General features: G+C 39.0%; 1 protein-coding gene across 5 annotated transcripts in view; it reads left to right on the top strand.

The window, feature by feature from the left end:
* Positions 1-22,269, top strand: part of ATP8A2 (ATPase phospholipid transporting 8A2) — a 326,111-nt gene that overhangs the window by 114,187 nt on the left and 189,655 nt on the right. For all 5 annotated transcript variants that reach the window (XM_064645382.1, XM_064645383.1, XM_064645384.1 and 2 more), the window contains one exon: positions 3,189-3,361. In XM_064645382.1, the coding sequence (XP_064501452.1) occupies positions 3,189-3,361 (173 nt within the window). The remainder of the gene's footprint in view (positions 1-3,188; positions 3,362-22,269) is intronic.

The raw sequence follows: 22,269 nt of genomic DNA, 5'->3' as shown, positions 1-22,269 counted from the left end.
AGACCACACAAATTCTGCTTCAGGATGTTTTTGTTTTCTGCCTGTCAACAAATTATACTATGCTATGAAGATTTATAATAGGGTACTAATAATGTTACTTGGTGTTCTGGATGGAAACTATGCACACAGAGAACAATAACATCTGAAAGTTTATTTTAAGGCAGTAATGCAAGTAAATGCTCTGTTCAAGGTTTGTATTTGTGGTTGTGACTTGTTAAAATGGAAATGGAAAAACAAACAGGAAAAGCAGGTGAGATAGGTTGATTATGGAATATAGCACCATGTCTTGAATTTAACTCAAGCACAGAGACCATAATAATTTCCCTTAAATGCATCTGTCAGACTTGTTCATACTTTTAGAAACAAGGCCCCCAATCATGTCAAATGTGCAAAAGTAGAATAAAAATAAATTAAAACCTAATTTCCTTATCTTCTTCAGTTTGAGTTCTGTGGTTGATTTTTTTTTTTTCATGTTTGTGCTCTGAAGCTCAGTGGTCTTATGAGTATTTAAGCCGTAGTGAAGCTCTAAACTGATTGTGTTGCTCTGATTGAACAGACAGCTTAAGCAGGTGCACATGTCTGCTCCTGGCTAATGAAGTGTCCATGTTTATTGGAATAGCCCACTGAATCAGGGCTACAAAACCAATGGAGTTTTCAGTTTTTGCACCTTCTGACTTTTACTTAAAACTGTGTATTTTTAGTATTTGTTGGAAATTCACATGCCGGTACAATAAGGTCTGATTGACAGGGACCTTTCTAGGCTTCCCCAGAGCAACTGGATGCTCTGTATGTCTAAAGAAAATCTTGAGGGAAGGAAAACAAAGTTTATTATGGCTAAGTGAGATGCTTGTAATATTTGCTTCTAATACTCTGAAAAAAACTCCTGACAGACTTTCCCTTTATAATTGATGGGTACTCAGTAAAAAGGCAGGGGTATTCCACAGGCCTGGGTTTATCCAGATACTTTCTTAAGATTACTGTGATTTCTGCTCCACCATGCTTGTTTTAGTAAAAGGATTTATTTAGTTTTGCTTGATGTGACTTGAAGAAACTTATCCCTTGATGTCAAACCCAGAGTAAAAGCTAGGTATCAAAGCAGAGATTTCTACTCTAGTTTCCAGTAATGAGTTGCCCACAAAAGGATATAGTTGCCCATGATTTCTGAATGTTTGTTCCTCTGCTTACTTAGGAAGTCTTCATTATATGTATACCCAGGGAGTTTGAGGTCTAGTTTATTCTTCTTAATTGCAGTGGCCTACAGGAGCAGTCGTTTGTTTTTGTTTTTAAAACATAGCATTTGTAAGTAGTTGGAAGAAACAGAAATAATAATTCATGCTTTTTTACTGTATAAACTATTAGGTTGTAATTTAGCCTGGTGTATAGATGAGTATATTAAGAGTTTTACAAAATGCTGGTTAGATTAAGTGCCCAATTTGTAATTCTTAATTTATAGCCTTTTGAGGTATTATTAACCTTGTTACTAATCATATATAAGATGAATAAGTTCCATGACCAGGGCATGAATTGGATGAGGCTTGTGCATAGCTATGATAATAAGCTGTGGACATAGTAGTAATCTCATCTGATGAGCAACATTACCTTTTATTAGTCTTGCTGTTGCCATGTGGCTTTTTCTTTTGAGCAACCGATGATGGATATTGAATAACCCTCCTAAACTTGCCCTCAGGGTTCTCCTCTGCCGCTGTGGGGGAGAGTGGTTAGGCTGTGGCCCTTCATACTTCTTTGGATCAGGTGAAAAATGAGGGTGTTTCCCTTGAAGTGCCCAAAGTGCTAGACAGGAAATAAGGGCAAGGACTGACTCCCTTGGTTTCAAATAGTCAGTGGAGCTTTTAATCCTGTGGGTGCCTTCAGGAAAAGGATGGGGGCTAATTCTGCATTTGAGAGCAAGAAAAATGTTTGAGCAACACTGAGAGGAAGCAGTAAAGACAAAGAAACTCTAAGTTTCCAGGGGTGGGAGTTCTTGAAATAAAATTTTATTATTGATAACATTACTGAAACTGTATTCCTTATAGAATCATGGCCAGGCTTTGCGAACGAAGATTTGGGAAGGGCTCTACCCACGTTTGTTACAAGCGCACTGGTGGCTAAAAAGGCCAATGTGAGATAGGCACGACCGGTTGCAAAAGGCACAGCAGAAAGCCTCCTTAGGTGGTATATTCTGCAAGGCACAATTCTTTCTGCATTGTCTTTTCTCCTCGAGAGTGATCCTGCGTGCATTCTCAAAAGCATCAGCAGCGTTATAGATGGTGTGTCTCCAGGCCTCCTGATTGGAGGCCAGAGTAGACCAGTTATGGTGATCAATATGGCCAAGGCTGAGATGTTGTTTCAGGGAGTCCTTGTATCTTCTCTTTGGGGCTTCTCTCATGCAGCAGCTGGTGGCAAGTTCACCATAGTAGTGTTGAACTAGATAAAACAGCTTTTTTCCCTGAAGACATACCCTTGTTTTCCCAGCACTGGTCTCTAATGGTTTAAGCACAGTCATCTACTTTGTGTTAAATTTTCAGGTACAGTCATGAAATCATAAATCTAATCCCTCACATTTTAATGGGGAAACAGGGAATAATGCAGTCATTCTTGTAATGAAGAAGGTGCAAAAGGTAGTCTGAGTCTGAAAGGGCTGATTTGAGCAGTCTGTCATACTCATTAACTTAATCTGTAAATTTTTCTCCAGTTTGAGGCTAGTTTTCTTGTGAATCAGAGTGAGTTTCTTTTGACTACTGTATCAGTGAGTGGGGTGAGAGAAAATGAATTGCAAAGCAACTTTCCCTCTTTCCCTCCCCCCCCTTTTCTCTCCACTTTGTATGAAAGTGGCCTGATCCTCCTCCCACCTGTTTGGCCCAGGAAAGTTAATTCATTTGGGCTACAGTTGAAAAGGATGTATGCCAAGTACTGTGGGCACATGCATCATACAGGACTGTGTAGTGGAGATGCTGGAGTCTGCACTGAAACAAGACATGGTTTCCTAAGCAAGCGGAGGCAACTTTTGCTGATTTGTGACAAATCAGTATTTATGCACAAGGTCCTGTAAATACACAAATTTATGTCTCTGCTGATTTGCGTGCACGTATCCTGAGCTCTGTTGCATAGTCTGGAGATGCCTTGCTGTAGTTTGGATGCACTATTCTTATATTATGAAGAAACATGATTTCTTTCTGTTTATTCTTCAGGCAACAAGAGCCTCTCTGACTCAACATTGTACCAGTCTGGGGGAGTCGCTGGGCAAGGAAAATGATATTGCCCTGATTATTGATGGCCACACACTGAAGTATGCCCTTTCATTTGAAGTCAGGCAGAGCTTTCTAGACTTGGCACTCTCCTGTAAAGCAGTCATTTGTTGCAGGTAAGAAATTTCTGTGACTTTTTCAAGTAACGAAATGGGTGTGAAGCCTGTGAAGTTCAACCTACTATGCACCCTGCTACCAAGCAGGTTGCTTATTAGTGTCTTCCTTGCTCCTATGGAGGAGGTAGCAAGTCCTCCACTAAAATTGTTATCTAATAATGCAGTTTCTTCTGCCACATTCAGTCCCAATTGAGTTCGATCTCTTTTATGAACTGATGAAAGGTCTTGAGAAAACATTGTGCCTGATTGCCTGATTATAGTAGACACTGATGAGGAGGAATAGTATGGATGTAGTAATTTGTAAGCAAAAAGTTTGTGTTACTGTTCAGTTCAGCTCTAGAGAAGGTCTCTGGATGAATTTGTCTTGACTTAAAATTTTATGTTATGTGAGCATGTGGGTAACAGTGCAATTTGCCCTATTTAAATGTTAGACTTATGCTTGCTTTACGATGTCACAACAGAATTTATTGCCTTTTGTGGATTTAGCTGTACACAGATGTGATCCTATGTCATGACTACTTCAGAAGAAGGAAATTAGAGCCTTCCTAGAAATACGAAAATGAAAACCAAAAGTTGACCTGCTTTACTTTATGGCAGGAGGGCTGCATAATTTTTAACTTGGAAAGATCGTGCAGCTTTGAAGACTGTATATGTATTTGTGCTCATTCCTGGTATCTCGGGAAAACTGTGACCTATAAGGAACTGTTGATTTAGGCAGACAGGAAGTTTTATCTGCATCCAGAAGCAAGACCCGCTCTGTGGGGAATGACTGTATGGAGACCTTGCACTACTGTTTTGCAGCCTTACTTATCTTTATGTGTATACTATCATACAAGTATGACATGGCAAAAGCAATTGCTGTCCATGCACCTAAAGTAGGTAAACCCATGGGCTTCTGTCTGACTAGCTTCTTTCCAGATGTCTCCTGGACTACTGTACTGCAGGGCACAGTACTGGGGCTAGTGCCATTCAGCATCTTCATTAATGACCTGATGATGAGATGGAGGATGCCCTCAGCAAGTTTATAGATGATAGAAAGCTGTGAGGAGTGGCTAATATACCGGTGGCTGTGCTGCCATGCTGAGGGACCTTGACAGGCTGAAGAATTGAGCAGAGAAATCTTATGGAGCTCAAGAAGTGGAGATGCAAAGTCTTGTGCCTTGGGAGTTACAGCACCTTGCACCAGCAAACTGTGGGTGTTGCTAAGCTAGAAAACACCTTTGTCCAGAAGGATCTTTGGGTCTGGGTGGACAAGCTGACTATGAGCCAGCATGAATCCTAGTGGCAAAAAAAGATCAGCAGTACCCTGGGCTGCAGTGTAAAGAGCATTGCCAAAAACTGAGGGAGGTGATCCTCCTTCTCCACTTGGTATTGGTGAGGTCACATCTGGAATGCTGTGTCCTGTTCTGGGATCCTTAATAGAAGATGCAAACAGGTTTAATGGTGTCCATTTAAATGGAGTCCAGTGCAGGAACCACAAAAATGATAAAGGGGCTAGAGCATCTTTCATATGAGGAGAGCCTGACAGAATTGGAAGTGTTCAGCCTAGAGAAAGCTCAGAGGGTATCAGTTTGTACTCTCTGATACTCAGTGTATCAATTTGTATAAATATATAATAAGAGTGAATGAAGATGCAGGAGACAGGCTCATCTCTGTAGCACTCAGTGACAGGACAAAATGCAGCAGACAAATTAAACCACATCGATGTCTGTCTCAACACAAGCAAAACCCTACTGTTTTACTGGGAGTGTGGTCCAGCACTGGAATAGGTTTCCCAGAGGGGTTGTGGAGTCTCTGTTCTTTGAGACATGGAAAATTTGACTGGATGATGTGGTGCTGGACAACCTGCTCTAGCTGATCCTGCTTTAGCCAGGGGCATTTCCAGCAGTCTCTTCTAATGTGGGTAATTCTAGGCTTCTGCAACTGGGGACAGGTGTCTCATTTTTTCCAGGCAATGCTTTTTGTCCTCCTAGTCCTGTTCTGAATGGTTGTCAACTTAAATGGCTTTGTTAAACCGGGTTTTTAATACCAATTCTTTTGCTACTGCTGATTGATAATTTCTTTTAAATTTGGGGAGGGGCCTAAAGGGAGAGGGCATTAAGTGTTAGAACAGAGGGTCTTACTTTTGCAGCTGTTTCATGGGAGTGAACAATAGTGTTTTACAAGAGGGAACTAACATAATTGCAGCAATCTTTTGAATGCAACAGGCCCAGATGTAGGTTCAGTAAGAGGGTTGGTGTAAAGTTACCTTGGGTTTAGAGAGCACCAAGTGCCCAGGAAGGGAATTGACCCTGGGTGTAGACTTATGCTCTATTTGTGGGGAAGTTAATAAACCATGAGCAAATAGAAAGCTCTTACTTTTGTACTCTATCACAGTGCTTTGGTAGAGATCCTTCCAAGGCAGTTTGTTAGTTTATTTTTCAAAGATTTGACAAGTTAAGTCAAAGACCTATGTAGCTGAAACAAATAATAAATTGCAAATTATTAAAATTATGCACAGAATATATGTAATTAAGATAATGAATGATCCTGTTTTGTAAAGAAACATGCAATACTGGGCATTTCCTCTCTTATTATTTCATTATGGGAGCCAACAGGAGTTTTATTTATTACTGAATTAGCAAATTGAGGAACAATGCGGAAAAAATACTATAAAGTATAAATCAAAGGGGAAAAGATGATGTCATTTCATAGGCTTAAAAGGAGGAATGAAAATAACTGAGTTTTAAGTCCCCAGGGAAAAGGAGGAATGCTTTTAATAACCTTTAAGGCTTTGCAGGAACCTTCCATTTACTTGCCAGGTGCTTGGTACTGAGGCAAGAAAAACATTTTTTTTTTTTTCTACTCTGGGTTGTTTTTGATAGTACTTTGTGCGTAAAATAAGATAGTGCACTTAAATTTCACAGGAAAAAGTTTTAAAATGTAATTGGCGTAGCAAGAGGAAATTTCAAATTAAATAGTTAGTCTTCAAACAAAAATGTTAATTGGGAGGGGGATCTGGGTGTTTAACTTAGTGGTATGATGTTTAACCACTCTAGGAGGAGTTGTTTTGCTATTCTTAACATTGCATAAATTTGTGACACTTAATATTTCATAAATTTACTAAAACATTTTCATCTCCTCTGGGGAGTTTCAGCTGCATTTTGCCATTCAATTTTTTTTTAAAAAAATATACTTAAGATACACTGTATATTCATTTACTGGACTTTAGGCATAAACTGTAACTGAACTTGATTCTCAGGGGTAATCCCTTAAAATGAAACTGTAGTAAACCTGGCTCCATTTTGCATTAAGAGGGAGAGATGGTATCTTGTGATAGGGTTAAATCTTCCACTGTTATAGGATTTCTATCAGGCCACTGGCACAGTGGAGAAAAATATACCCCTTGGGAGACTTGGTAAAGCTAGCAAAATCAAATCAAACAACTCTTTAAGAAAAAGCCTTGATTGTTAAAAGTTTTTCCAGAAACTGACAGATCTTATTATCTTCCTTCATACTGACTGGGATGTTAGTATGTCAAGGGCAAGCAGAACTTACTTTTCAGTGGAAGTAAATGTTGTTTTGAGGGCAGTTGAACTCATGACTTCATTTATGAGATCTGAACTGTTGATTGCCTATCTCAGGTTTTCAAATGTTCCTTAAAGGACCTGTTTTTATTGATGTTTTGTGAGAGAACTAAATGTTAAGGCTTACGTAGAAGTGACATTATTTTTTTAATAACAAAATGTAGTGTTACCATTCTTCTAGTGTTTTTACACTAGCTAGTTTGTACAGCAGATTGCCGTTTTTGGCTTTGAATATAAAAGTAGCAGCAAAGTCTATAACTTGTGTGTTATGGCAGCATATTTAATTCTCTGCTGAGGGGCCTGCCTTGAAATATTTGTAATTGAAATGTGTGGTGTTTCAGAAATACTTTTTTATGACTATCTTTGGGAACTTTTTTTGTTGTTTAATAGAACTTTTCTACAGGTGACAGTGAGTCTGCCTTTGTATGGGTTTAATGCCATATTAACAAGACTTGCATCAGGAAGAAGCAATTAACCAGATTTTAGATGTTAAATAATTCCAAGCAGTTTGTAAGTACTTCCGTACTTAAATATAGTGGTTGGACATTCTCTTACAGATGTAAGCAGAACAAAACAAGCATCTCCAGAGTGGTGTGTAGCATAAGGCTGGGACCACATCTGTCATTGGGCTGCCTTAGCATTGTTTCTTTTTTCTCTTGTATTACTGACCATTTCTGCAATACTGCTTGAGGTGATGGTGCTAGAATGTTGTTTCAGTGGAGTAATACTCTTCCAAACACAGACTTAGATCCTGCAGCTTTTCATCTGAGTGAACGAGTTGATGCCCATGTAGATGGCATTTCAGGCAATAGGAAAACCAAGAAAAATGTCTCAATTGCTGTAAAATCTGTCAACTTTAACTTTTCTACTGTACTTTCATCAGATGTCCTGTTCTGCGGAGATAGCTATAAAGTGGTGTAGCATGAGCAGAAACTTAGGAAATCTAGCAACACCAATGTCTGTGGCTCTCTGCTATTTCCACAGGGGCTCTTGCCATCTCATAGCTACTACATCATCATGATTTTCCTTGCTTTTAGGTGTGAAAGGTGTGTGCAGTTGTTGCCCAGTATCTGAATACTGACTGGAGGGCTTCTGCCCAACCTCACCAACTTTGTTAGGTGATAGTGGCACAAACTGTTGCTTTCAGTACCTTGAGCTGTAGCAGTAATGGTTGGGAACTGAGTAAAGAAGTAAACAAGATGAGAAAATGGTTGTTCTTTAAACAACCCAACAAACAAACTCCCCTGTTTTTCCACCTGCATTGCTAGTGTATGTAGTATGCAAGGGTAAGGACATGAACCCACAAGCATTGCTTTGAGAACAGACACTACGTATTCTGGAATGAACATACCCTTTGACTAGAGTGTGCCAGCTTGGGTGTTGGAAGGGCTTTAATGAACTGCAAACAGGAGGCTGGATAAGGGAAGGAAAGAAGTGACTTGTGAAGAGTACCTGTTGCTAATTGCTAGTGTCACTTCATCAGGTAAGTACTGAGAAGAGATGGGTGAAGTTGTCTTAGCAGTCTGAGTTGTAAGGCCATAGCTTAGGTGCTTCTGGTCTTCTGTCATCATTTGGAGGAGACAATAATAATACAGCTCACAAAATGAACATCTGGAATACTCAAATATTTATGCCCCTAAGTCTCATATTGTTGCTGGTGTTAGTATTTGACAAAATGATTGTTCTGTGCTGTAGTTCAGAATGTACTTATTTATTAAATCAAAAAAGTGTCTTGTTGGCTTTCATTAGATAAGATCCCCATTTTCATGAGCAGTGGAATTATGATTGAGTATGCAAGCCAATTCTAATATTAATTGGTCCCAAAGAAAATCATGGATGTGTTACACTTTGCTGTATGTACATTTGTTTCCTCTCATCTGTCACCTACTAAATTATCAATGCTAATTCTCTTGTTCTATTTTTGACAACTCATGACAGCAATATTCATCTCATGACTTTGAAAACCAGGAGGGAAGAACCATTCTGACAACTTTAAAATTTGTAGATAATTGAAGTGGGAGGAAGGTTTGGGGTTGCAGGATTGTGGTGCTCTTTGCACTCCTGAATAAAGAATACACAGACGATTAGAAATTATTGGCTAAACTGTCCAGTGTGTATGTAGGGATGTGTAAAGTGATCTCGGGATTTTATGGATACTTTTCTTAAAAGCCTGTTGGCTGCTTTGCAAGAGCTAAGTAAACTTGCAAAACACCACCAATTCTGTGTTGGAAAGCTAATATGGGCCAACTTCAGGAGAGGTTGGTCTTAGAAATTTTAGTAATTGCTTTGCCTTTTGAGTGACAGAGTGAGTTTCTACTGAATGTTCTGGCTTCTGTTTGTTCTTGTTAATCAGTGTCCTGAGCTTTAACAGCTCCTCAACGTCAGTCTCATAGTTTAAATAATTCAAATACATAGCTAGTGTTTCTAGGGTAAAAAAATTACTATTGTTTTAAGTCATTTGTCTGGTCAACTGACAAGTCAAAAAGCTAAGACTTGACTCTAATCTTGAGCGCATTAGTGTTTCTCCAAAATATGACTTGATTAGATGCATTGGTAAACATCCCAGACTCAGGGTAGTATTTCGTAAGGCAGTACATGCTTATTAAGTCAAGCATCCATGAATCACTTGTTCACTTCCCTAGGATTATCTTTATTTACATTAAATATATAAACAATGAGCAACGATTAATACTGTTTTGACTGTTTCTTTTTAAAAGACACAGGTGAAGCACCTGTGGGAATTCTTTCCCTTGGGTAACTGTTCAGTTGTCTGACAGCCTGAACTTAAATGATTCCTGCTATATGGCCAAGCATTTCTTATCGCTTAACTGTCTCCCATTAATGTAACTGTGACTATATTTAGAATTATTTTGTGTTTCTTGCCGTGTACTTCAGATGAGGAAATAATTCAGAGAAAGTGATCTCTAAGTTGAACCAGTGTTCCAGTTTCCACTGCCATTCACAATTTGGTCAAATATTTGCTTTTTTGAATTTAATTAAGAAAAATAGTTAATTGACTAAATTTGTGTTTTTGACACTTGTGTACTTCAGTTCGTATTGGGTATCTGCTCTAGTGTTGAGATTGTTTATACGGGATGACCAGCTGAGTGAATTCTCATGCCCATAAGTGTGAGTACGAATGAAAAATCTGTTCGTGAAATATTCTACTTCACCTGAACTTCCTCTTTCTGTTACTGTTTTTACTGGCAAATTCAGTTATCAGCACGTATTTGGAAAAAGTTCGAGGAAAGGCACATTTTCTATATTTCATGTCCTGATAAAAACTTAGCAAACTTCTCCTCCAAGTGCTGTTTACCTTAGTTGTTATTTTTTAAGTTCATTTGTTGCCTTTTTGTGTTGTAAGCCTAGTATTTAGGTGACCAAAATCTTAGGATTTCACTTGATGTATTTCATAAAAAGCAAGAGAAATTTCTGTCTTGAGCAATGGGGTGGTAATACTCGCAAACAGTTCCAAATGGTATCGGTATCATTTTTTTCACCACACTGCAGCACCTTGTCCAAATTGCTACTAGTCTCTTCAGTTTTTGAGCAGGAGCATCCAGCAGTGCTATGTTTAGCCCTACACTTCCCAAATTGGAAAATAAACATTCCATAGATACTGCACATGAGAAAACACTATGCTGCTGGAATGTATGCTGTTTTAGAAGAAAGATAAAACTGTGGTTTGGAATACCTTCTGTTCCATGAGAAATTCATAGTACTGGTATATTTTTCTTTCCACAAGTGTTAGTGTGTTAACCCCTGTGTTTTGGTACAGTTCCAACTTGAACAATTACTTCCTTCTCACTGAAATTCCTTCTGCCTTCTTTACTGAATATAATATTCTTCACTTCCTATGCAAAGCTGTTGAGGGTGACAGTATGAATACCAAAGGTCTCCACATTTTAATCCAGAGGTAGTACACCAAGGTCATACTTGTGAAACCCACCTTGAACTATTTGCATCACTTCATTTTAGGCTTCTGTTTTGTAAAAATAATTTTGGAAGTATGTGTTATCACCACTCTCTTTAATGAAAATGTGTAGGGGTTTGTGTTTTGGGCTTTTTTTTTTTTTTTTTTTTTTGGAGGAGGGGTTGTTTGTTTTGTATGTGTTTGTTTTTTGGGTTTTTTACAGTTAGGGGGTGGTGCATATTGACTCTGGGCTTACCCAGTTCTTCCAGTTTGCCAGTGGAATTATAGAATAATAAATTAACTTTGTAACTTAGCTGTCAACAAAATGTTTGAGCTCTTTCAAGAGCATATATATTGTGTTGCATATATAATATGTGGCCTCTAACAGAACGTACAAAAACATTCGTTGGTGTATACGCTTTTTATATTTCATAAGAACAGTTTCTAATTAGGATGTTGTGTAGGCTTAACTGCAGCTCACTGACCTGTCTCAGCTGAAGCTTCTTCACAAATCCAAGTTGTGTCAGATATTCCAATTCTCCATTAGACCTCAGTTATGCAATTTTTTTCCTGTTTGGGCGTTCTGGCACAATTAGACTCTTGACACAGTCATCCCTTTTTCTAACTGCTTCTTGTTTGCTGCACCAAATACCCTTTTCCTGAGTTCCTGGAACAGTATGTTATCTGCCAGGGAGTGACTGAATGTTTCCTCTTAAGGAATTCCCTGCTGGTCCATGAGGCTGGATGGAGGCCAAGGGTCTGGTACCTTTCTGCAGTCTTGCAGCTGGTTTGTAAAGGCTTCTGACTGTGTAGAAAAGTTCCTTAATTCCTTGCTTACCAGGTTGCAGTGGCAAAGAAATATTACACCTTTTCTGTTTTCTTGTAATGGCTTGTAGAATGTTACGAGGGAATAGGTAACCTCATCGTGATCAGTGCTTACTATTCTGAATTTCCTTCTCTGAATATTGGGTAGTTATAAAAGATCTCAAAACTTCTCCTAGGAGAGGATTTGAGAATACGCCTTGCTTTTATGGAAATCCTTATTTTTGTCTTCCAAATATTTGAATTTCACTAATACCCTGATGCTTGAATTTACAGAGGACAGAGGCTTCTAAAGAATACATGGTGCTGCACTGCATTCAGAAACAAGACTCAAAACAACTATGATATTACTCCTTTCATAAGATTCAGCGGAGTCTTGTGCTCTGTCCCACAGGTCCACCTAAATATTGTGTTTTCCATTGTTAAAAATACAAGCTATAAAATTACAGAGGCAGTAACAGTCTGTTCTGTAAGCTTCTTAGTACTGCTGGGAATTGCCTTGATGAGAACTCTGGGCTTTAGTGCACTGTAGTAATATGCAGGACACTGAACTGGTGAAATAGCTCTGGTCAGGGTTTCCAAAAGTGCTTAGTGTTGGTAGAAACTGACTCTAGAGTATGTCTGAATTCAGTAGGAGCATGGCCGAATCAGTACTAGATATTTGGAAAAATCTGACCTTCCACTGAAGAGAATGGCTAGACTTAGACATATTTCTCTGCTGTTCATATCTCTGAAGTTGTGACAATAAAAACAAAACTGTGCTTGAAGAAAATAGAGTTAACCTGATTTGATTCAACAGGCTAGACTAGGAAGCAAACTCTTTGAGTTTGTTCATGAGTAGAAGAGTGAAGAGGCACTGGTTCCAGTGGGTTATGCAGTTTTTGGCCTGCTTATGTGCTTGAAACATATAGATCTATAGACTTGACTTTTCTTTAACTATATGAGTAAATCCCACCATATTCTGAAGGGCAATCAAGGCTGCCTCATTGGAAGCCATTTAGCAAAATACCTGTGTTTGTGGTGTGATAGGTTTTGGGAGGGGTTAGACTTTCCTTTGTACAGTTGCCCACAGAGAGCAGAAATCATTCTTTGCGGAATCTTCTGTAAGGTATGTTTACCTGCTTATGCAGAGCAATACTAAACTCATCCTTTTAAAAAAGAAAAATCTTTCTCCCTGTGCTAGTCATTCTCCTTAGTACTTCTAAGAAAAGGTAATCTAGCAAATGTGCGAGGACTTGCAAAAATATACTCCAAAACTTGACGAAAAACTCATTTTCTGCTGTAGCAGAACTACCATTAAGCTTGAGAGGCTGTGTGTTCTGAACACAACTGGCAAGATTAAAATGGTAGAGATTTATTTTCTGCATTTACTAGTAGGCTCTTTTTGTGTTTTCTCTGAGAAAGGAGGTTTAAATAACTCCAGCCTATTTTGGGAAGGCTGCTTTGATATCTCCTTTTGGCATGTGTGTTGCATGAAGTTTTCTTCTCTTTTAAACTTGCTTCTCCCATAGTGTCTAGAACAGATGATACAGTGATAGGCATTGAAAATTATAATGTTTTTAATATCTTGCTCTTTCATAACCCCCTTATCTTACTGTTTTCCATGTCACTTATTTTAAATTGCTCCATATCACACTTTGATCAGAATGTCTGAACCTGTGTTGGATGTTACCTGTGGTTATCTACCTACATGTAATCTTGAAAGAGCTATTACTTGTGGGCCCTAATAAGGGAGAACCAAGAAGTCTTAAAAATTAACAAAAAAAACTTGTGACATCATGTGTTAGTGTCTCAAAAAGAAGACAAACTACTAACTGCATATAGCTGGGCTGAAGACATCTGTTTGGGAACTCAAATGCATCTTTCTGCAAAATAGCTTCTTATTCTTGAGAAGGATGTGCTGAACATTCAGAGGTTGCTGGCTGAACTGATCCTCCTGAGTGGAGAAGCAGGATTTGACAGTCTCTGTGGAGGCTGGAAGGTCTTAAGAATGTTTCTGCAGTTCAAGGAAGGTGACTCCGTTATGTATGTAGAACCATTTGCCCTGGTTCAGTACTCTCTGTACTCTCTCTTGGTTTTAGTCTTTCGTTTGGTGAAACGTTAAGCTCAGAAGTGTCTGTACTCAGAAGGTGGAAGGTCATTTTTGCATATGATATATTTGGTGTCCAATATATCCAAAAGGGCTCCGAAAGGGCCCCAAAGGGGCCAAGGTTCTCTAAAACTTTCTACCTTACATTCCTCATCCTCCAGGTGAGGTACTTCCATATGCCTTGGTACTGGGTTGTACAGACAGGTCATCCAAATCCATGCATTGTGTGATGGGTCTCTTGGAATGGTGGGTCAGTGATTTCGTCCAGGAGATGCAATGGCTCTATACACTGCCATAGTGATATGAGTGTGTCCAAGACTAAACTAATGATGTTGAGATCATTGCCTGCAGATCAGATGTGTGTGCATGTCTTGGCTCTTTTGAGGGGTATTTGTGGGACCTTTGTGTGTGTTGTTCTGCCATCCCCCAATGAGCATCCTTAAAAGTGACAAGAGTAGCTGACAAAAACTGGCAAAAATTCATAAAGTTGTCAGACTTGATGTAGACATATTTTGAGATCTAACTTGGCTGTGATTTTTATAAATGGAAAGTAGCTGTACTACGGGGTTTTCTGCTGCTCAGATCAGGTCTTTGTAGACTTTTGAATGTTGATTGATATAGCAGGAGTAAGAATGTGACTGAGTTAAAACTTAGAATTAAGGACAACCTCCAGGGCAACGAGCAGTTGCTGATTTTTTTTGTTACTGTGCAAGATGTAGCTGCATTACTGTTGGTTAAAAAGTTCTGATTGCATCTTGGAAGGAAAAAATCAAGCAACACTTATAAGCAGTTCCCTTCAAGGGAACGTGATTGCTTTTAACCTGTGGTGGTTGTGACTGTCCTTCCACTGGTTCTGAGTGGCTAACTTAGCAACGTTTTTCCAGTACAGCTGGTTTTAGGAGTCTAAGGAAGAAATATGTGCAAGCTTTCTCCTTCATTGTTTCTCATGTCTGTTTCTTTTGATAACCAACATGTGTGGGCTGGAAATCTAAGCTGTTCAGGGATGTTTTGTTAGGGTAGGCTTTTAAAGGCAACATAGAACTAGGTTTTATCCTGCCCAAGTGTAAGAATCTAATGAATGTTTTTACTTTAATTGCTGAGCTCAGGAGTTCTTAGCACATTCATGGGATTTGCTGTTTTTGTCTGGCTGGTTGAATGGGTGAAGTAAACAGTGGTTATTTAAGAAAAAAAGGTCTAAGAAGCCCACTTTCATGCTTGTTGACAACAACAGAGTTGTTCTGGAAGACTGTCCTGCTGTACCTGGTCAGCTAAAACCCTGTTCAACTGTTTTGGCCATGTCTGCTTCTAACAATGGACTTGAGGTGATACAGAATTGTAGAATCACCACATAGGTCAGGCTGAAAGGGAACATAATGGGTTATTTGGTCTAATCTCCCTGCTCAGACAGGGTTATCCTAGAGCACGTGGCACAGGATTGCATCCAAACGGATCTTGATATCTCTGATGGAGAATGCACAACCTCCCTGGACAATCTTTTCCAGTGTGTGGTCACTGTGTGTACTTGTGATACACTGCAGATAACAAAATGAAAAAAAAAAATGTTAGTGGTTGTAGCATATAGTTAATGGACAGTAAGTCAAAGATGTGGTGAAGTAATTTCAAAACTACTGAATACTATTCTGAAAACTGTCTGTGAAAGGTTCAGTACCTTGTTGTATGGCATTGCTTTTGAGACTTTGAGAAATTTTCTTCTCCCCAGGACAAGGTGACTATTATTCACATTTTGAACTTTATTTTTAGAGTTTTAAAATAGAGTTTTATTTTTAGAGTTTTCACATTTAGAGAGTAAATATTGCATGACTATTTTTGAAACAGATGACTGCATGATTTTCTGGTTTATAAGAAGCTGGTTGTGTGTCTACAAGTATATGCAAGGTTCACGTTGGTTGTATGGATGAGAAGCTGCAGGTATTTTTTTCCTTCCTGTGACCACTTAATTTTATGGGTTTTTTTTCATGTTGTGGCTAACCTGGCAATCAATATGGACAGAGTACAGGCATCCCATTTGGGCTGGCATACCTCATAAACATGCAGGGCATGCCCCAGTGGAGGTTGGTGGACCCAGCGGTTGCTGTCCAATGCGCTGCTGTGAGCGTGCTGTGCTTGTGGAGATCCTGGGCTATGAGAAAACTATGTACTTTAAGAAATTGAATCCTGTTTTCTAATGTTTAACCAGGAAGTATATGAATGTTTAATGCTGTGGATTCTAATTGGCCATCAGGGTATTCCCTGCAGAGAAAAGGCTGTTTAACTCATGTCCTTGGCTGGGGAGGAGTTACCCTTCTGATACTGTGTGCTGCTTGGGTGTCAGTGCCCACTGCCTCTTACTTGGGTCTATATCTGAGCTTTTAAAGCAGTTAACATGATGGGACTGGAGAGTGTAGACTACCTCAGTCTGAGATGATAGTCTAAACTCAAGTAAAGGGTGAAGGTGGAGGTCATTTTTGTACATAATAGCCAGTGGCTGGAGGCCCTTTAAGCATAACAGGGTAGTTGTAGCCTTCCCCAAAGCAAGCACTGTGCCTGATTTTGTTTAAAAACAGAGAATCAAAGAACTCCTTAAACAATTATTTGATTTCTTATAAACCTGTTCTAGTTACTGTTGGTATCATTAAATTAGTTGCTTTGCTTATCCAAAAGACTAATATTTTCTATGATGTGGACAAAATGTGTTCAGTACCTAATCTGTGATGTGGTTAGTGGGTCCCTCCCCATCTTAACTGTGAAGACCTGAGGATCAAAGGAAAACTGTCTTTAACTATTCTTTCCTCCTCAACCACTACTTTCGAATTGTTGGGTTAAAACAAATATTTTTATTTCAAATTGCAAATAGTAAATGAATTCACATTAAACTGAAAAGAACTATATGCAAAAGAAATTGAGTCTGATTTACGTGACAGAATTAAGGAAATGTAGAGTTAAAGCTTCAAATCTGCCCACAATGCAACTTGTTGTACCACACATTGCAAAGTTTTGGAGATCCTTTCAGTACTCAAGAGAAATCTTGTGACTAAAGAATGCAGTCCTAGTTTTAATTTTTCTGGTTTTAGTTTCTTCTTTTGTATCCAGTTGGTGGGGGGAGGGAGAGGATCATATAGAAATGTCCAAGTCCAGTAAACAGATGGCAGCAGCTTCTTTAGAGCTTTTGTGGTTTATTAGATGAATAAGCATTTAGGGACCTTTTAAAAGCATATATCCTGGACCCAATACCATATCCTTAGTCCTGAGAGGTCAATATTAATCTTTTGATACAGTTGGGATCTATTACAGTATATAAAAAGCTCCACTGATTCAGAGCTCTTTTTTAGTGGTATTTGTGCCTCTTATCAAAGGTTGGCTCCCAGTGTGCAGTTCACAGCTGTGCTGAGAAGGGGAAGAAATGTTCCAGACTTCTGGCTTTTTTGTAGGCATCTCTTGGGGTAAAGCCAGTTCTTGGTCTCTGCAGTCCTTCACTTAAAAGATCGATCATGTGGAGCACCCACGGTGGTACAAGGGGTCAGACTTGTTGCTCTTTCAGTGACTGGCAGCAACATTTTCGGTTCCTTGGCATGCTAGGGTTAGATGGAGTTTGTGAAAACAGAAAAGAGGTTTTCTCTCAGTCCTAGGTGTCCCATGGTGTGATGGAGGCAGGTCTGTCATTTCAGTTTCTTCACAGCAGTGTGAATTTTCCTGGGCCCTCTTAACACAGAGGGAATTGCAGTGAACTGAAAGAGCTTTGCTGAAAAATATAAGCTGCTGGGGTCACAGCAAGGAGCTTGGAGAGTAGATAGTGCAAGAGGGAAAGGTATACTGTCAGCTTACACTGGAGTTTTTATACTGTTCCAAATCTATTTGTTTAATGTATGACACCTGATTCCTCCCTACTAGTTTGCCTGTGTTTTTGTGTTTAAAGAACAGGGGCATTTTTATTGTGGTATTCTGGCATGGGTTCTCTAATTTGTGCTGGTGTTTTAAGGTGTGCAGCCATTTTATACGTATACAGCAGTGTAACAAGACAGCAGTATCTAGATTTTTAGAAACCACATCTTTCACAATCATGGTCTCCTTTTCATATCTGATTTTCCTCTTCTACAACCACTTTTTTTCCTTTTTCCCCATATGCCTTTCACCTTCTTTACATTGGGCCTTCAGTTCATTTTTGGATTTTAGTCTTGCATACCAGGCAGACAGGCTGATCTGTGATCTTGTTGCCAGTTTGCTGTGTTTAGGGGAAAAATAATTTTTTTTCTTTATTGGATATGTACAGCAGAAGCCAATATTTTACGAGATAGTAGAGAGCAGGAACAGTGGTGGCAGCAGTAATTTAGCTGAAGGTGCAGCAAACAAGCCCAGCTCATGCTCAGTATTCTCACTCCAGGTCCAGAATGGGTTGGAAAGAATTTTGGTTTTGGCCTGAGAACAAGAAAAGGATTAAAACCAGTAAACTTACTTTAAGTTTTCTTTTTGAGAAAAAGAAGGAACTGAGTGCAGAATGCAGTCCAGTATGGTGTTTTATGTAGTGATGACTGAAGATCGTAAAAAGACTTTCTTCTATTGTCAGTTCTAATTGGAGGCTGGCACTGATTAGCAAGAGGAAAGAAGTCTAGAAAAGGAAAGACAAATGGGGAATTTTATTGAGTGGAAAGCTTCTGAACAGAAGAGGACTTCTGTTCCTCTGCATTCTAGTGGTTTTAAAGAAATGTACAAACTGTTTGCCTACAAACTGTTGATAATTCCTCTCTCATCTCTTTCAAATGTAAGGCAGGGAGAGGATAGGAAGAGGTATTAGCGCTAAGTAACTCTTCCAAAGATGGTCTCTAGTATGATTTGTTAGGAATTCCTATACTGTGAGCTTTCATGCAGTGGCGACAGTGACACGAATATCTTACCTGGGACTCTTTAGCAGTGAAATCTAAGCTTTGGGACTGTATCTCCTGGTGATATGAGAAGATCCTGTTGTAATGTCAAACATTAAGTGCTAGTAGCATGAAGGCTGTATATACATTATATAGTATAATGCATTATATAGGCCTATGGATCACATGGATTTGACTCTTAAGTCAATTTAAATTGTCATGTCTCTTCCAATTTAACGCAGGGTGTTGTCTGCACGTGGCTTAGTCACACCATAATTAAAAAAAGCATCTCAACAATGATGTCAAAGTCAAGTTGCAATGCTGAAGTTGGCAGGTTGCAGAAGCAGGGAATACAGAGGCAGAAATGCCTTCTCAGGAAGGAGACAGTGAGCCGAGAGTCTATTTCAGCTTCTTGCCTTTCACCAGTAGAAGTAACGGGATGGCTCTGCATCTGTAGTGCTTGTTTTGGAAGTCTGAATACATGATTTGTGCTCCCAGTTTGCTATGGAGACTTGAGACACCTAACCTTCCTCAGCTCTTTGTGAAATCAGAGTTATGTGTGTGATGATGCCTGTTCTACAGGCTTTACACAGTGAGAGGCTGTATTAACATGTTGTTTGTTACAGGATGGATTCAGGCAATGGATTGATGCTGCAGATACGTAGGTGGGAATTTGTATTTCACCATAATAATGAAAGGACATCTGTAAATGAAGAGTAACTTTATTTTCAAATATAGCTACCCAATTTACAAAATTAGCAAGTGGGTTTTGAAAGGCTGATGATGGCAACAGATAGGAAAAACAAATGCAGCACCCATATCTTAAAGTACAGGAACAAACTGTTGTTTGACTGTGAAATTAATAAAATATCTAGATGGCTTAGGTGCTGAAAGTAGTTGACCTGCAGCTGCCACCAGCTTCTTCAACAGGATGAACTGCATAGTGTGAAGTCTAGGCTTCTGTAACCAGGCTGTGGCTATCGCCAATGTCTGCTGCGAATAAATTGGCTCCCTGTACGTATGTCGACTTACAGTAAGAGTCCTCAGGGTTAATTCTGCACCCATCCTTACATAAAATATTAACACCAGCACTGGAAGGTACATCTGTAGTAGACTTGAAAATAATAGAGCTGTGACAGATGAACTGCTGGTCTCTGTAAATGAAAAAGCATACTATCTCCTCCTAAAAAAAATTAAATTACAGCACTGTTTTGCAGGTAGAGAAATACTTCATGTGACGAATATTTCAGGAAGCCATTTGAAAGCAATTCCTTGTAAAACTTGGGAAAAAATCCCCAACTTCATTGGCCTAAATATTGCATTGACTAGAAACTTGCTGAAGCAAAAATAGTAGATGTGGCAGTAATTTGAGCTGAAAGGCAGAGAGCAGTGCTTGTAGGATAAGTATCAGGCTCAGTTAGAGCGAGTGTCTTAGTGATTTAAAGGAGAAGGTGAAACAGCTCATCAGTTAAAATCAGAATTTGATATTAAATGGGGATTTTTTGCAAGTTCAGATGGAAAGAAAACATGGAGTACAAAGTATGGAGTGGTTAAGTCTTAGAAGACAGTATAAAAACAGGCTAAAATATCTTGCGTGTTTTAGTGAAGAAAGAGAGCTGGCATCTTTTTTTATGTGGGAGAAATTTGTTCAGCATGTTTTACCTGGCTCGGCTGTACAAGTTAAGAGACGTGCTTTGGCATCTGTAATTAGTGTTGAATTTTGATTAATACCGAAGACTACGGGTAGAAATTAAAATTGGGTCATAAATACTGTAACAAATCAGAGGCTATTGTTCATAAGACCGTGCTTCTCTAAACGGCAGCCTGATTCTGCAAAGATGCTGAGGGGCCACATCCCTTAGGATTCAAAACAAATGAGGGCATTTAATACTTCAGAAACCAAACTCATTTTTAAAAGTTTCTTTCACAAAGACGTAGTTATCACAGTTTATGCTCTGAGCTAAGCTGTGGTTGAGCCTATTGTTACTCAGTGTTTATGCAAACTACTGTTTCAAAATATTCAATGGCTCAATGAACCAAGTTCTTTTTCTCCTATTCTGTTTGTAGGGCACTCACTGGAGGAGTGGGGAAAGGCCAATTGTTCCCCCTTCCCTAGTCTGTGTATGTGTGTGTACAGTGCCTGGGGGGTATTTCAGAGAAGCAGATGAATAATCTCCAGTGTATTTTTACATTATAACACACTTTAGCTGTGTAGGCAAGAAGTAGGTTTTCAGTGTTGTTTTCTGTGCACTGCTGTGTGGAGTCAAGAGCACTGATATATTTTCAATAGATCCTGATTCAGAACTTCATTAGCTTTCAGGGAACAGAGCAGTTCTGGATCTACTAGTGCTATATTTGTCAGTCTTGCCAAAAACATTTTACTAGTTGCTGTTGTAACTGATGTTTGATATTATTACAACTTGGGGAATGCATTGTTTTATAAGTGACATAAATAAAACATGTAATACTGAGGAAATCCAATGTTAGCCATTTTACAATTGGTCGTGCTCATTGTAAAGGTAAGTTTAAACTCCCTAATAGAAAACATTTGACAGTTTTCTCCAAAATGTCCACTGATATATTCTGCTTGATTTAATGTAGATAATTAAGACAGACAAACAGGACACAAAGTACTTAACATTTGCTATTACTCTTTCGAAAAATGACTTTATATGGATTTTTTCCAAAACCTTCCACTTTCTCTGTCAAATCATTCAAGTATTTTGAGGATTTATTCCTATTAAACCTTTCAAATTCCTGGTTTGAGTTAAGTCCTAATGCCATCAGTGTGCCTTACCATTGGCTCTGAGTATCTCATCATGTCTTGCATTTGAAAAACTGTCCAATAATTTTCAGAAGTGCTGCGATACTGAGTTTTGCCAGTACTGAAGAAGGGGAAAAACTTTCAGCTAGCAAAGGGTGGAACTTGGGTGTGCTCCAGCAGAGGAAATCTTGCATCAGGCAGTTCATAAACTGCCAAGAAGCCAGTCCTTGAAAAGACAGCAGTATATATGATGGGTTTTGTGCTGCTTGTAGTTGTCACAGGATGACTCCGAATTTCATTGTGAACCCTAGTTACTGGATGCTTAATCACTAATATTTTCTGTGTATTTTGTCACAGAGGGGTTGTTGCACTGAAAGGGAAAATCTGGAGGATGGAGTGCCTACAGAGATGCTTATGGCAAATACAGACAGCAAAAAGAGTAAGCTCAGAAAAAATGGTATTTGGGGAACTTAAGAGATGAGTGGTGAACTGCTGAAGTAAAGGATAGGCCACTTGGCTTTTAAGATATATATTAGGCAAGCCTGGAAGAACATTGGAAATTAAGACTTAATGGAGATCAGAGTTTGATGGTGAATGCTGATCTCTTGGAAGCAGCATTTTATATTGTTGTGTGAGAAAGGGGGATTTGTAAAAGTAAAAATAATTGCAGTAGCTGGTGGAAGATGATGAGGGTTGGAGTAGAGGCTCCTGTTTCATTTTCAGATGTGCAGGCATGAAGTATGGATTCATCTTGAGAATGCAGAGTAGATTTGAACTGAAGTATCCCAGGCTACAGCTTAGTAACCTCTTCATGATGAGCAAACAAGCAGTTCTTGCAAAGGCTTTCACAGTTCTGTATGTGGCTTATACACTATTCAAGTGGGCAAGAGTTTAAAAA

The sequence above is a fragment of the Pseudopipra pipra genome, chromosome 2 (assembly GCF_036250125.1).
Source record: "Pseudopipra pipra isolate bDixPip1 chromosome 2, bDixPip1.hap1, whole genome shotgun sequence".
NCBI classification, from domain to species: domain Eukaryota; kingdom Metazoa; phylum Chordata; class Aves; order Passeriformes; family Pipridae; genus Pseudopipra; species Pseudopipra pipra.
Note: the sequence above shows the minus strand (reverse complement) of the source record. Positions and strands in the feature narration are given on the sequence as shown.